At 35.2% G+C, this 13,346-nt stretch overlaps 3 protein-coding genes across 3 annotated transcripts; 2 read left to right on the top strand and 1 right to left on the bottom strand.

Moving 5' to 3' along the window:
• Positions 1 to 155: 155 nt before the first annotated feature.
• LOC116005643 (ammonium transporter 3 member 1-like) lies at positions 156 to 2,128 on the top strand. The gene is made up of 3 exons (XM_031245888.1): positions 156 to 324; positions 813 to 1,231; positions 1,808 to 2,128. Exons 1-3 carry the CDS (start codon positions 156 to 158, stop codon positions 2,126 to 2,128), a joined length of 909 nt encoding a protein of 302 aa, XP_031101748.1.
• A 391-nt stretch (positions 2,129 to 2,519) lies between these two features.
• Positions 2,520 to 2,981, top strand: LOC116005644 (putative ammonium transporter 4 member 1). The gene has a single exon (XM_031245890.1). The coding sequence runs from the start codon at positions 2,520 to 2,522 to the stop codon at positions 2,979 to 2,981; it is 462 nt and encodes a 153-aa protein (XP_031101750.1).
• Positions 2,982 to 9,246: 6,265 nt separating this feature from the next.
• Positions 9,247 to 11,759, bottom strand: LOC116006603 (WAT1-related protein At3g28050-like). Its single transcript, XM_031247043.1, has 7 exons — positions 11,559 to 11,759; positions 11,377 to 11,439; positions 11,184 to 11,297; positions 10,857 to 11,100; positions 10,196 to 10,354; positions 9,938 to 10,089; positions 9,247 to 9,831 (listed from the first exon to the last, which is right to left on the bottom strand). The coding sequence occupies exons 1-7, from the start codon at positions 11,756 to 11,758 to the stop codon at positions 9,693 to 9,695; spliced, it is 1,071 nt and encodes a 356-aa protein (XP_031102903.1). The 5' UTR covers position 11,759; the 3' UTR covers positions 9,247 to 9,692.
• Positions 11,760 to 13,346: the final 1,587 nt, after the last annotated feature.

Raw genomic sequence — 13,346 nt, forward strand, 5'->3', positions numbered from 1 at the left:
ATTCATTTCTTAATCCAGTCCTAACATCCAATAAATTGACTCGCACCCACCCACACTCACACATATATGACTACATTGTATATATATTCATATTGTACTACTATTTCCTAGCATTTGGTGTTTATAATCTTATTAATTTGTAAAAATTGTTTACCATGGAGCTGCCACCAAATCTTAAAGCAGATGAGGCGAGCCCAGAGTGGATGAACAAAGGCGATAACGCGTGGCAGCTCACTGCGGCCACCCTGGTCGGCCTGCAATGCGTTCCCGGCCTAGTCATCCTCTACGGCGGCATGGTCAAGAAGAAATGGGCTATCAATTCAGGTCTGATCTCAAATTAAGATTATTCAGATTATATTCCCCCGCCCTTATTCTTGTAAACTGCATAACTATCCATTTTTGTCCTACAAATTTGTCCCATTAAGGGTAAGCAAAAAGAGGTTTCGATAAACTACTCGTATTTTTGTTCAATAAGCATTCGTTTATGTTCGTTTATTAGAGAAAACAAACATAAATGAATAAATTTTAAAACTCGTTTAATAAATTAGCAGAGTCTGAACATTTGTATGTTAGTTCGTGAATAAAGTTGTTTGGTTACATTGTTCATGAACACACTTAATTGACCAAACAAACGAACATGTTCTCGTTAAAAAACATTAACGAACAATTAACAAACGTGTATGATTTTTGAAAACCTAAAAACCCTAACAAAGGAACACGAATATAAACACTCTATCCGGCCTACTCTAGAGGAACTCTTAATTAAGTTACTAGCATTTATAAGTTTGGTGTAACAAATTTTATATTGTCAGCTTTCATGGCACTCTACGCCTTCGCTGCGGTTCTCATCTGCTGGGTAGGATGGGGCTACCGCATGTCCTTCGGGGAGAAGCTGGTAGGGTTCTTGGGGAGGCCGGCGGTGGCGGTGGACGAAAACTTTCTGCTGGGACAGCCATTTTTGGGGTACTTCCCTACGGCCACCATGGTGCTATTCCAGTTTGTTTTCGCGGCGATTACTCCGGTTTTGATCGGAGGGGCGTTGCTTGGGAGGATGAATTTTGTTGCTTGGATGATGTTTGTGCCGCTATGGCATACATTCTCGTATACGGTGGGGGCGTTCAGCATATGGTGCCCGGATGGGTGGCTGGCCAAGCTTGGAGTGATTGATTTCGCCGGAGGTTTTGTGATTCATCTCTCTTCTGGTGTTGCTGGTTTTACTGCAGCACACTGGGTAACTTTTCCTTAATTTGTGCTAACATTTAAATTTCTTATTTTAAAATATTATGACCCTATTTGGTAAATGACTATCAGATGATCTGTTAGCTGATTGGATTAGATGATATAATTAATTTATAATATTAGCTGACTATAGAAAAGTGTTTATAAATTAGCTATTAATTGATAGTTGTTTGGTATAATTTCTATTCTCAAAGGGCTAATTGAAAAGGTTGTTTGAGTAAAGTTTTGAAATTTAATATTTTTAAGTTACAAGAAGCTTATTAACCAAACATTGATTTTTAAAAACAACTAATAATGATCAAATAGGTCATATGATAGGCTAATTATTTACCAAACAGGCCAATATATTTGAATTTCATCTCAAAATGACATGATCTTGCACAAATTTTTTATGATACATACAATAATAGTCGCCTACTAAACTTGTGTGAAATAGGCGCCTACTAAACTTGTGTGATTTTATTAGTAATATAAGAACAGAGTAATAAAAATCATCTTTTTAGATTAATCAAGACATGCCAAAGATTTAGATTACTCTTTTGGATATAATGTTTGCATGCATATATAGGTGGGTCCAAGATTGGACAAGGACAGAGAGAGGTGTCCGCCAAACAACATTCTGATGATGCTGGCGGGCGCCGGCATGGTTTGGATGGGGTGGAGCGGGTTCAACGGCGGAGCCCCCTATGCCGCCAGCAGCATCGCCTCCTTAGCGGTCCTCAACACCCACGTGTGCACCGCCACCAGCCTGCTCACATGGATCATCCTTGACTTCTTTGCCTATGGAAAGCCCTCTGTTCTTGGAGCCGTTCAGGGGATAATCACTGGCTTGGTCTGCATTACTCCTGGCGCAGTATATAGTAAAATGGCACTTCAACTCCACTACTGACTCTGTTACAATATAGTATGAGCTAGAATCAATGATCTTCCATTTAGGAGAGTCACTACACCACAAGATCATTCAACAGTTATATCGTGGACTAGGGTTTACAGTGCACTGTATATCCTGATACACAGAATTTGACTTCATAATAATGTACAGAATTCATGTTTATAATACACATACACATAAACACGATATAATGAACATAAATTCTGTGCATTTGAAAGTCAAATTTTGTGCACTGTGGACTCAGGTCCACGATAAAAATTGCTAACAGAATATCTAAAAACATAATAAATTTCAATCAAAGTTAATTAATTCTATCTCCCCAGGAGTAGTTCAGTGCTGGGTAGCGATCTTGATGGGCTTGATTTCCGGGAGTGTCCCTTGGTACACAATGACGGTACTCCACAACAAGGTGAAACTTTTAAGGCAGGTCGACGACACCTTCGCCGTCTTCCACACCCACGCCATAGCCGGAGCCCTAGGCGGCATCCTCACCGGCTTCTTCGCCGTGCCTAAGCTCAGCCGCCTCTTCTACTTAGTGCCTGACTGGGAGAAGTACATTGGCTTGACCTATGGACTCCAGACAGGCAGGACCTCCGCCGGACTCCGGCAAATGGGGGCCCAGCTGGCCGGAGCTGCATTCATCATATGTCTCAACATTGTCACTACAAGCTTGATCTGTTTGGTCATAAGGTTAGTTGTTCCACTTAGATTGGGAGAGGAAGAGTTGCAGGTTGGTGATGAAGCTGTGCATGGAGAGGTGGCTTATGCATTGTGGGATGGTGGGGAGAGATTTGAGAAGTCCAAGCTGAATTCTATGTATGATGCTGATGATGATGAGTATCCTTTGTAAGAAAATTGGGTAGGATAGTAACAAGGATTAAAAGGATAAAAATCAAATAACATTTTTAATCATAAAAATTAGGATCATTTCCTAAATTTTTTTTTTCAATCATTAATCAAAGCAACAAGATATTTGATACTTGATACAATGATATTTGATACTCATTTTAAATCCTTAATAAAAATAATTATAAAACCCANCAGATTTTGAACAATATAATTGAATAACAAATGTTGAAGATAATTTTTTTATTTTAAAAAATTAATTTTATTTTTGATTCCACGACTTTTGGTGCGTGAGGAGTAATCTACTTAATCAGATTAATCTCAATACTCGTCCGAAATTAGGACAAATTAATAGATTAAATCTGTCAAAAACTGGACAGTTGCGCTCTATTCCATCAGTTGTTATACCATGAACAGAGACCGTGTCATCCATCTGGAACTGCAGTTGTGTTGAACGGATACTGTAGTTGTGTTAAAAAGATACTGCAGTTGTGTTGAAAGGATACTACAGTTGTGTTGAACGGATGAACGGTCTCTGTTTTGTGCAACTGCAGTTTCCTTTCAACACAACTGCAGTATCAGCTATGATCATGGTCCACAATGCATTGTGGACCATGGTCCACAATATAATTTGCGCTATTCCATCTGAATATGAACAAACACAGCCCAAAATAGGTGTCCAAATTGTAAGCCCAAAATGGACTTAACAAGATTAATTTCTTTTTGTTTGGGATAAGAGTCAAATAAACCCTTCAACTATAGGTCAAAGTGCAATTAACCCCCTAAATTAAGAAAAATTTCAATTAGATACTTTATATCTTTACTTTTATGCAATTTAGTCAATAATTTAGTTGTGCAATTAGTTTATTTTGCAGATAAACTCAAGGTAATAGCAAGAAAATTTAAATTTAAAAAAATTAATTTACAAATAAACATTAAAATTAATAATTAAAAAAGAAACAGATTGTCAGCTTCTCCTCAAAGGAGAAGCCAGGCAGGCCTCTTTGTCTAGTTGGATGGAAAAGCCAAGCATGCCCTTTCACAAGATATTGGTTTTGAAATCCTTGAAGAAACGTCGTTAAGCACCGTCCAGTTAAAACCTTTTATGCACAGAGAGAGGGGGGCATGGTGATTGATGGAAAGATTCACGATTTACTTCCTCCAACTGCTCTTGTGAAGGGGTTCTGAAAGTTTAGGAATAGTCTCCGTGCTTGCAGGACAACACTAAATGACGTGTTGTTGTCACGGCAAGGTTTGTGTGGAGATATCATCATATTGAATATTGTTTTAATTGAGTGGATCAGAAAGGGAACCAAATAGGGTGCAATTTAAGCATGAGACATTTCAAGTAATTGGAAATTATATTCTCTCAAATTGCATAGGGATATCGTAGAAGTAATCAAGGAACATGAAATAATAGAAGTAATTAATTTAACAATCAAATGTAAAGAAAGAGAATTAGACTCCTTTTAATAAAAAATATAAAAAAATAAATTAAAAAAAAACAGTGAGAGAATTAGACTAGGTCAATTCTGGCATAAATATCACGAGTGTAAGACTTAACAAGGATAGAGGAAGATGCAACAAATTAAAGATGCTAATATAATGTTATTCACATAGCTATTGGGGTACCAATTAGCAATGATTATGAACCCCACTCTAAGAGCAATTCAATACTATTTGGGGCATTTTGTCGAACACAGCCTACAAGTATTCTTCTAATCCCATTAGCGCAATTGGAATTGTGAGTAGTGTGACTAATTGAGTGTCATATTCTCATAATGTGAAATTGTTAACGTCTGAATTGGGATCATGAAAAGTTGTAGATTTATAAATTATCTCCATGGATTTTGGTAATCGTTGTATGGGTTTGGGTTGGGTCGTTCGTGATCACGATGGCCTGGTGCAAGGAGTAGCAATGAAAAGGTGGGGGGTCTTTACTCGGTTCGGGAAGCAGAAGCTATGGGGGCTCGAGAAGCGTTGAGTTGGATAAAAACGAAGGGGTGGCAGAGAGTAATCCTTGAGACTAATGCGCAAGTGGTGACGAGAGCGGTGGAAATGGGTGATATACGCACTCCTTTCGGGGCTTTGATACGGGATATTCGTATCCTCTTGCGGCAATTGGTTTCGGTTTCGTTTCAGTTTGTGCACAGGGAAGGAAATTTACATGCTCATTCGGTGGCAAAGTTGTCTTTATGTCGCCCGTTAAATGAGTTTTTTGAGTTTTTCGATTTTATTCCGAGTTGTTTTCCTTTCTTGTCTTGTTCGAACATTTTGGATTAATATATGAGTTCCCGTTTTGTTTTCAAAAAAAAAAATAATAAATAAATTATCTTTCCCATGACACTTGAATAACTCATTTCAGATATTCCTACATTGAGTTATGAGTAAAATATTGAGATGCCATCTAGCATAGCTTTGCTTGTGGCATTCGATTTTCTACAAGTTGCAGGCACAATCGAGACTACGAGTGACAAGATTCGTCCACTCTAAAATTTGAATTTTCTCAATTTTCTTACTATATGAGGTCCTTAAATCATTCCATGGTGCTTCAAACTCAATTTGTTTGCCGTCTTAGGCCTCGACCGACTCCCGGAATGCATCTTTGTGCCAATTTGACTTTAAAATGCATCCAATTAAGCTCCAAATCACATGATTGTAACAATCAATGCCTCCAAATCACCTAATTAAATAACATAATAGAATCAAATAAACACAATTAACTTCAGATTAGCACAAATTAATGAGAATTGAATGTCAAATACACATAGAAATAGTAAATTTTAGCACTTACCAGTTACCACTAATCTTAAGCAAATCTCCATGGCCATGTTGTTTGGTATTATGGAGTTGGTGACAAATCACTTGGATGTTAGCCCTCAGACAAGCACCAAATAAATTCATTTGACATTTCTCAACCACTTCTTATTTCTGTTTTGGTGATGTTGTGTTTTAGGAATTTAGAAATACTTTATTAATTAATAATGAAGAGTTTAAATTATTAAATAATTCGTTATAACTAAATTAAGTAATTTTTACTTTTAAAAAGTAATTTTTGAATATAATAATTTTGAAAGAGTATATTCTACCCCCGCCCCCCCCGCCCCAAAAAAGTATCCAATGTTAATTTTTTTCATTTTTCTTTTTTTTTTTAAAAAAAAAGTGAAATGATATCTTTTTATGGATTTGAACATTTAGTACACTGAAGAATTGATCAACTCAAATCAAGAATATCTATAAGTTGATTTCGTTAGGAGTTAACTTAAATAGTAACTTTGTAGTTACCAAGTCAACTGCTAACTACTTACATAATGTATTAACGGGGTTTATAATATGTTAATTGTAAATACATAATCTAGACCATGCTCATACCGCGCATTGTAAATTCTGATCCACAAATGACAAATCCCCAATAAAACAATTGAAACTGATGTAACAATTACATTCTCGCCACAATACTTAACCACGAACAATAATATTAAATTAATTAATACATTAATTTTTTGTTGAGAGGATAGTTTAACTAAATTGAACGTTTACAATAATATAAAGGCCAGGGAAAATTGTGATCTATACCCATCAATTATCAATGGCATCCTTAAATTATTAGTGGTGTAAATATTACTTTTCATTTTTCAAAACGTAACATATATTGTTCCTTTTCTGAATTATTAGTAGTGTAAATGTGGTTACACGTTGTTTTCTTTGTTCGAAGATCATGGTTTGTTTTCTCAATTTTTCTTTATTCGTTTGTTCTTCTTCCACCAACAACAATATTTCTATTTTTTCCTTTTTTTCTTTTAGGAGAGTGACTATATACGTCACATTTTAAAAATTAAAGAACAATATTTAAACTACTAATAATTCAGAAATAACATTGAACCATTTTTCCTAATATAAATTAATGGAATAAATAAATGAACCAACTAAAATAGAGTCCGCGTACGTAAACCCCAAATTGGTAAACTTCAATGTTCAAAAAGCCTTTTTCATTTCAACGCGCTTCCTTCCCTCTTGCGCCCTGTCCTTGAAATTCATCACAGTATTCATCTCAAACTTTTCTAACTCTCCGTATCCATTTTTTCCCCAGAAACTGTTGCACGATCAACACTAACATATACATACAGATATATACAGAGAGAGAAAGGAATGATGGACGAGGTGTTAACGGTTTTGGACGGGACACAGCTGAGTGCCGTAGACCTGTCGCCGCCCTTATGCGACGGTAATGGCAGTACACTCACCGGAGCCCGGGTCCTGGAGCTGGCAGAATCAAAGATCTCATCCTCTATCTTCGGCCTTGCATTGCCGGAAACTGTCAAGTCCTCCGCCTTGAAGCGCCTCGGAATCGCCGATGATCAAGTTCTAAAGTCATCATAGCATATGGATATTTTGTGAGGCAAAATGAAACAAAGGAGATTGAACACTCTTTCATGTGCCAAATATTTGTGCCTTAATGGTCTTGATGATATAAGCAATTCAATGCAAAGGCAAAGCAAAAGAAAGCAAGACGGCATTTCTTGCTCAAATTGACATCTTCTCGATATTTCAAGCATAACTTGATGTAGGAAGATTATCCAATTTGAGAGATTAAAGCGTCATTGAAAAGCTAACTTAAAGGCTAATTCAAAAGTTTCAGGGGTTAAAATAACCTAGAAAACAAATTTTCCAGCTTTCCTCCCGCTTCGCGTTCCGCCGCTCCGATCCTCTTTTAGTGAAATCTAGGCTTCCAAAGTTGTTCCATTGTGCTCCAAAAAGCCTCCTATTGATTCGTTGTGACCTATTTTATCTACAAACATCAAACCACACAAACAAATCATAGATTCCAATCAAACTAAAGTAATTTGTTATCAAAAATGGTTAAAGTATGGGGTAAAAAGAAGTTAAGAATCAAAGGTATTTGGCGTTATGGCATGTACTTAAGCAATCGTTTACTTTTGAAACTTTTTAACCCACTAACGAGAATCCAAGCATAATTATAAACATAAATTAACTAACAAACTAAAAACATAAGAAATAAAGATAGGAATTTAAACTAGGAGTTATTACTTATCAAGATGCTACATATGCTTATAGATTAGGGAAAACAATAATCATGTATCAAGAGAACAACACACTAATGAATTCAAGACCATTCCGTCCCGGGGCCTTTGGGCTCCTCCCCTCACCCAAAATAAATAAATAAATAAAAAATAAAATAAAAAACTAATCAACACAAATAAACTTGAAGAATAATTCGAAGTGTTCTATCTTGTTCTTGGTCGTCGAAAATGTTTATAATTGAGTGCTCAAATTAAATATATTCATTGATACTTCTGTTACTTCAATGCTCAGCTTGTAGCACTCTCAAGTAAACGAATTAACTTTAAGAAAAAATGTGAGTGTTACGTGCCTTGAATTTGTATAAAATTAAAAATCGGAATTGAATTTTGATTTTATTTTTTAAATAAAATTCCTTTACACACTACAACTGCTTCTTATCTAGTTGTTGTTTCACCTTCACTGTCTCACAATTTTCATAATGAAGTTACTAAACACCCGTCTTGTTGTCTTTGATAATCTTCCAGCTAGTCAATTTCTTCCTTGTGCGAAGTTGAAGAAATTACCTTTGGTTTAAACATAAAGTTTTATCAACAAGTATTCAAAAAAAAAAAAAGTTTTATCAACAAATTATTGTATTTTGGGATTTTAATTTCCTATATATTATCTTACACATCACATCATAAAATTTGAATATACTTTTATCTTACCACTTCACTCACTCTTTATGCACCTTAGCTTGCCTCAATGTCAAAATCAAATTAAAGCATCTAGGAAGAGGCAAATCAAGCATTTAATAGGAAGCGCAACCAAACTTGTAATAACCCCACAATACTTGTTAATATAAATTTGAATAAAAAATTAAAAAGATTGAAACATGTTCAAATATACAATGAAAACATAAATTATATCATGCATTAGGATCAACCTTAGGTGGTGAACCATGATTCAAAATGGTGTCCTTTTATATTAATTCGTAAATGGCTTCAACTAGTGCATCATATATAATAACATTTATCATGTACTATTTCATCATATTTGTTTTATAAATTCATAAACATAAATCTTAATGTGCTTACTAAACTACATTTACATCATATATACTTCCACTCACTCTGCACTAAGTTCATAATAATATCCTTTTATATGTTCAATCATATATAAAAATAAAAAATTAATATACATAAACATTGTATTATCATTGCTGCAAATGGAAGTACTTCAATTCCTTTCTGCACTTTGGTAGCAACCAACCAGTCTCACTACACTTTGGACACTTTCAGTTGCATACGCGTACAAAATATCATTTGTTCATGACAAAGTAGCATCATAGGAGTTACGAATGAATTATATCTCTACAAAGGACCAACTTGTAGACATCTTCACCAAACTACTCACCACTGCTATATTCAATAATCTTCTATAGGACAAGCTAAATGTTCTCTCTAGAGAACCTTAAACTTGAGGGGATCCTATTAGAACTTTGTACTTTATTGGCTTTATGATTCCTATTTCATCTCTAGATCGAACTACCACATTATGTTTTTCACCAGAAATAATAATAAGGTTAAGGAAAGATAAATAAAGCAGTTTTGAATTGGGATGGTATCATCACTAGCTAATTTAATGGAATCTATTATCTATAGTATGAGGTACACAATCAGTAGGACTAGGTTTACTTTTGTAGCAGAGGGGATGTTTGATTGGCAGTGGCAGGTGCAGTAGTTTCGCATAAAATAATATCCGTTGCCTCTCTCAACATGCCCCACATCACCACGTAGAATCCAACACTAATGATTATTGATCCAACAATACTGAGAACAAAACGTTATCGGTCAGTAGATTTTAATTGATTAATTACAATTTAAATAAATGTAAATAATTGTGAGTGGGAATATGCATGGTGTTTAATTAAATTACCTGCCCAAATGAAGGGCCTCTGCAAGAAAAATGAGGTTCATAATTGCTGCAATGACAACTCCCAGTGGTTTGAACATGGCAACGTACAGAGGACCCTTCATCACCAAGCAGAAGGCAGCAATATTGTTGACACAAACAGGCTCTAAAACCGCCTGCAATGGAAGGAAATATTTGGTATAATAAGAAAAATGTATGTACATAGCAAGAGCGGCCAGATCAGAACTGAAAATCTGATTGTGAATTTAAATTCATACTTACAGAAGCAACAATGGCAATCATTCCAATGCCAGGCTGCAACTTCCAAGCATCTAGCTTCCTTTCTAGGAATAGTGTGACAATTGCACATTGGATGCTAGAAAAGAAAGTACTGAAGAACACTATTGTAATCTGTTCTGGGTAATCCTTTAGTATAGCTGTCTGCAGATTCAAATTAAAACTCCAAATTAGTTTTGTAGTAATATAATGGGATATATATATATATATATATATATATATATAGAATTCAATTCCCGTGCGGTTGTGTGGGGGTTTTAGGAGTGTAATTTTCTTCTTAAGGTGCACGATTTGACTTCTTAAGATGTACGGTTTGTATGTTTAAGGTGCGTGAGTGTTTAAAGGTTAAAGGTGCATGAACCTAAAGCTTAAGGTGCGTGATTTTTCCTTCTTAAGGTACGTTACCGTGATATGTATGCTTAAGGTGTGTGAGTTGTTGAAACTTAGTATGTCATTTTAAAATCTTAGGTGCGTTGTTTGTGTTCTTAAGGTGCGTGACTTGTGTACTTAAGATGCTAAGCGCATTCTCAACTGAAGGTGCACCATTTAAAAACTTTAGGTGCGTGATTTATGTTTTTAGCTTTTATATATATATATATATATATATATATATATATTCTTCATACTCAATTATATTATATTGTACCTTAAGAATGTACCAACCAGATGCAACAACGTATGAGGCTACAATCATAACACCTCCCACCACCCACCTTGAGGAATCTTGTGACAGAAGAGAGTGCTGAGGCAAATCAGAAATTGAAGAAGATGATGATCCCAAGATTGTTGGTCCTTGATATAGAGTCATGACAGATGCCCCTATGATTGACACAATTGTGCCTACTGATTTTGCTTGCCATGTTCTTCTCTTCACCTCAAACTTCTCCATCCTAAATTCATGGAAGTTGAGAGGCAAAATTAAAGCATACTAGCTAGCTGCGCTGCTAATTAAAGAAATCCGCATTATATATACCTGAAAATCATGGCAAGAACAAATGTAAAACCAGGCATCAAGTTACTAATGCCTGCAAAGAGAGTAGGAGAGCTATAGTTGAGCCCTAGGGTACCCAAAATCACCGTACATGTCCTGCAATATCATAAACTGTACTGTACTGTTATGCTATCTTAGATGTTCATTATCTCTTTCACAAATCATCGTCCTATACCCGAGCACGCCAAGGATGAAACATCTTCTCAGCATAGACAAGGTCAGAGCTAGTGCATTTCTTCTGAAACAGGAAATTAAAGTAAACTCATTAATCAGTAAAGTTACATTGGAAGTTTAATTAATTTGATATATATATATATGTGTGTAGACAAAATGGAGTGATCGATTTGTTAAACCGGCCTGTGCCTCTGGATGATGAATCCGGGAAGAAGAAGGAGAGAGCCAAGGGAATTGTAGTAAACGACGAATATAAGAGAGCTCAACCCGGAGTTGAGGGCTGCTTTGGATATTGTGGCTTTTGCATTCAGCATACACGCCTCTACTATCATTGCCACAAAGGGAAGTACTTCCTTTCTCAAAATCTCACTTCCCATTGCCATATCTCACTGCACTTTCACACTTTCAGCTGCATATACATACCAAGTATATCTATTTGTATAGAGAAAATTAACGTTAATTTTTGGCACTTTCAAATTAGTCACCGTCAAACTTGTCTAATTGAATTATTTGAATTGACTTTATGAATTAGTACCTATGAGCAAATTGCCTTTAATGCATGAGGGGCAAGACAATTATATTGATGCAACCTTATACCTATCCTTATATTTAAGATGAAGAAGCCAAGTAGGAGAGAGAGGGCACCTAATGCACGCGCCCGGCTAAGCACGGTATGTGCACAGAATGCGCTCAGTAGCTCTATTTCCTTCATTTTTTTCTCTCTTAGGGCCCACAGAAAACCACTCACTTGCCCGGAGTTAAAAATGCATTCTCTCTCTCCTTCTCTATCATCCACCTCACAATGGACCCCACAAAAAGCAACAAAAAACTATTGGTGTGGATGCATTGCCAATAATGCAGGTTACATCTTTGAATTATATATGTTTGCTGTTTCTATGCTTGTCAAGTTGTATGTTATGTTAAAAATATTGTACAGTAATCTTTTCAAACCAAATTACCCTTAGACTATCAAGTATTTCTTTAGTTAATTAGTTATTAATTACTAAATCAATTACGTAATTGCAGTTATCTTGAATACATATTTTACCAACATAATTTACCTAATTAATAAATACTATATGAAACCAAATGTATTCTAATACGAAGTATCATTATCTATATATTTATCAATTATAATATACAACTAATCAACACAAATAAATAAACTTGAAGAAAAATTCCAAGTGTTCTTCCTTGTTCTTGATCGCTAAAAATGTTTATATTTGTGTATTCAAATTAAATATATTCATTATAATACATTGTATCATGAGAAATTAGCACTTCAACGCTCCTTTTAATTCATATATAATATCCTTTTATAAGATTATAAAAATAAAGATTAGTGTAAATAAACATTATATTATTATCATTCCTGCAAATGGAAGTACTTCCTTTCTGAAAATCTCAGTTCCCATTGCCATATATCTGTGGTATCGCAGCCAGTCTCATTGCAGTTTGACACTTTCAGGTGCATACACGTACCAAATTTCTATTTCTATAGAGAAAAGTTAATTGAATCATTTGACTCAAGTATCGAATTTGGTAGTGTACTGTTATGAATTAGTACTAAGACCCATGAACACTAACCCCACCTATTAACTGAATATTGGTTTTTTTTTTTTTTGTACTACTGAATACTATAGAATAGAGGTGTGGGTGGTATCTTATATATGATTTACACAGTTGTATGAATCATGACCACCTAATAAGCATTGACGAGAAATTTGACCTTTTGTAAGCTACATTAAACAGACTTTAAACACTCTGATTGAGATAGTATATGAGGATTAGTAGAAAATATCTCCCTGCACGAATCACAATGAGTTTGTGAATTGTATTTGGAGCCTTCAATGCAACAGAACACCACATAAAATATCTTAGATCTTCAGTTCATACCTTTCTTTCATCACAAAGCTTAGCCTATCACTGTAGTACTAGCTAGTACAATCATCGTCCAATTAATAACCGAAC

The sequence above is a fragment of the Ipomoea triloba genome, chromosome 15 (assembly GCF_003576645.1).
Source record: "Ipomoea triloba cultivar NCNSP0323 chromosome 15, ASM357664v1".
In the NCBI taxonomy this organism is placed as follows: domain Eukaryota; kingdom Viridiplantae; phylum Streptophyta; class Magnoliopsida; order Solanales; family Convolvulaceae; genus Ipomoea; species Ipomoea triloba.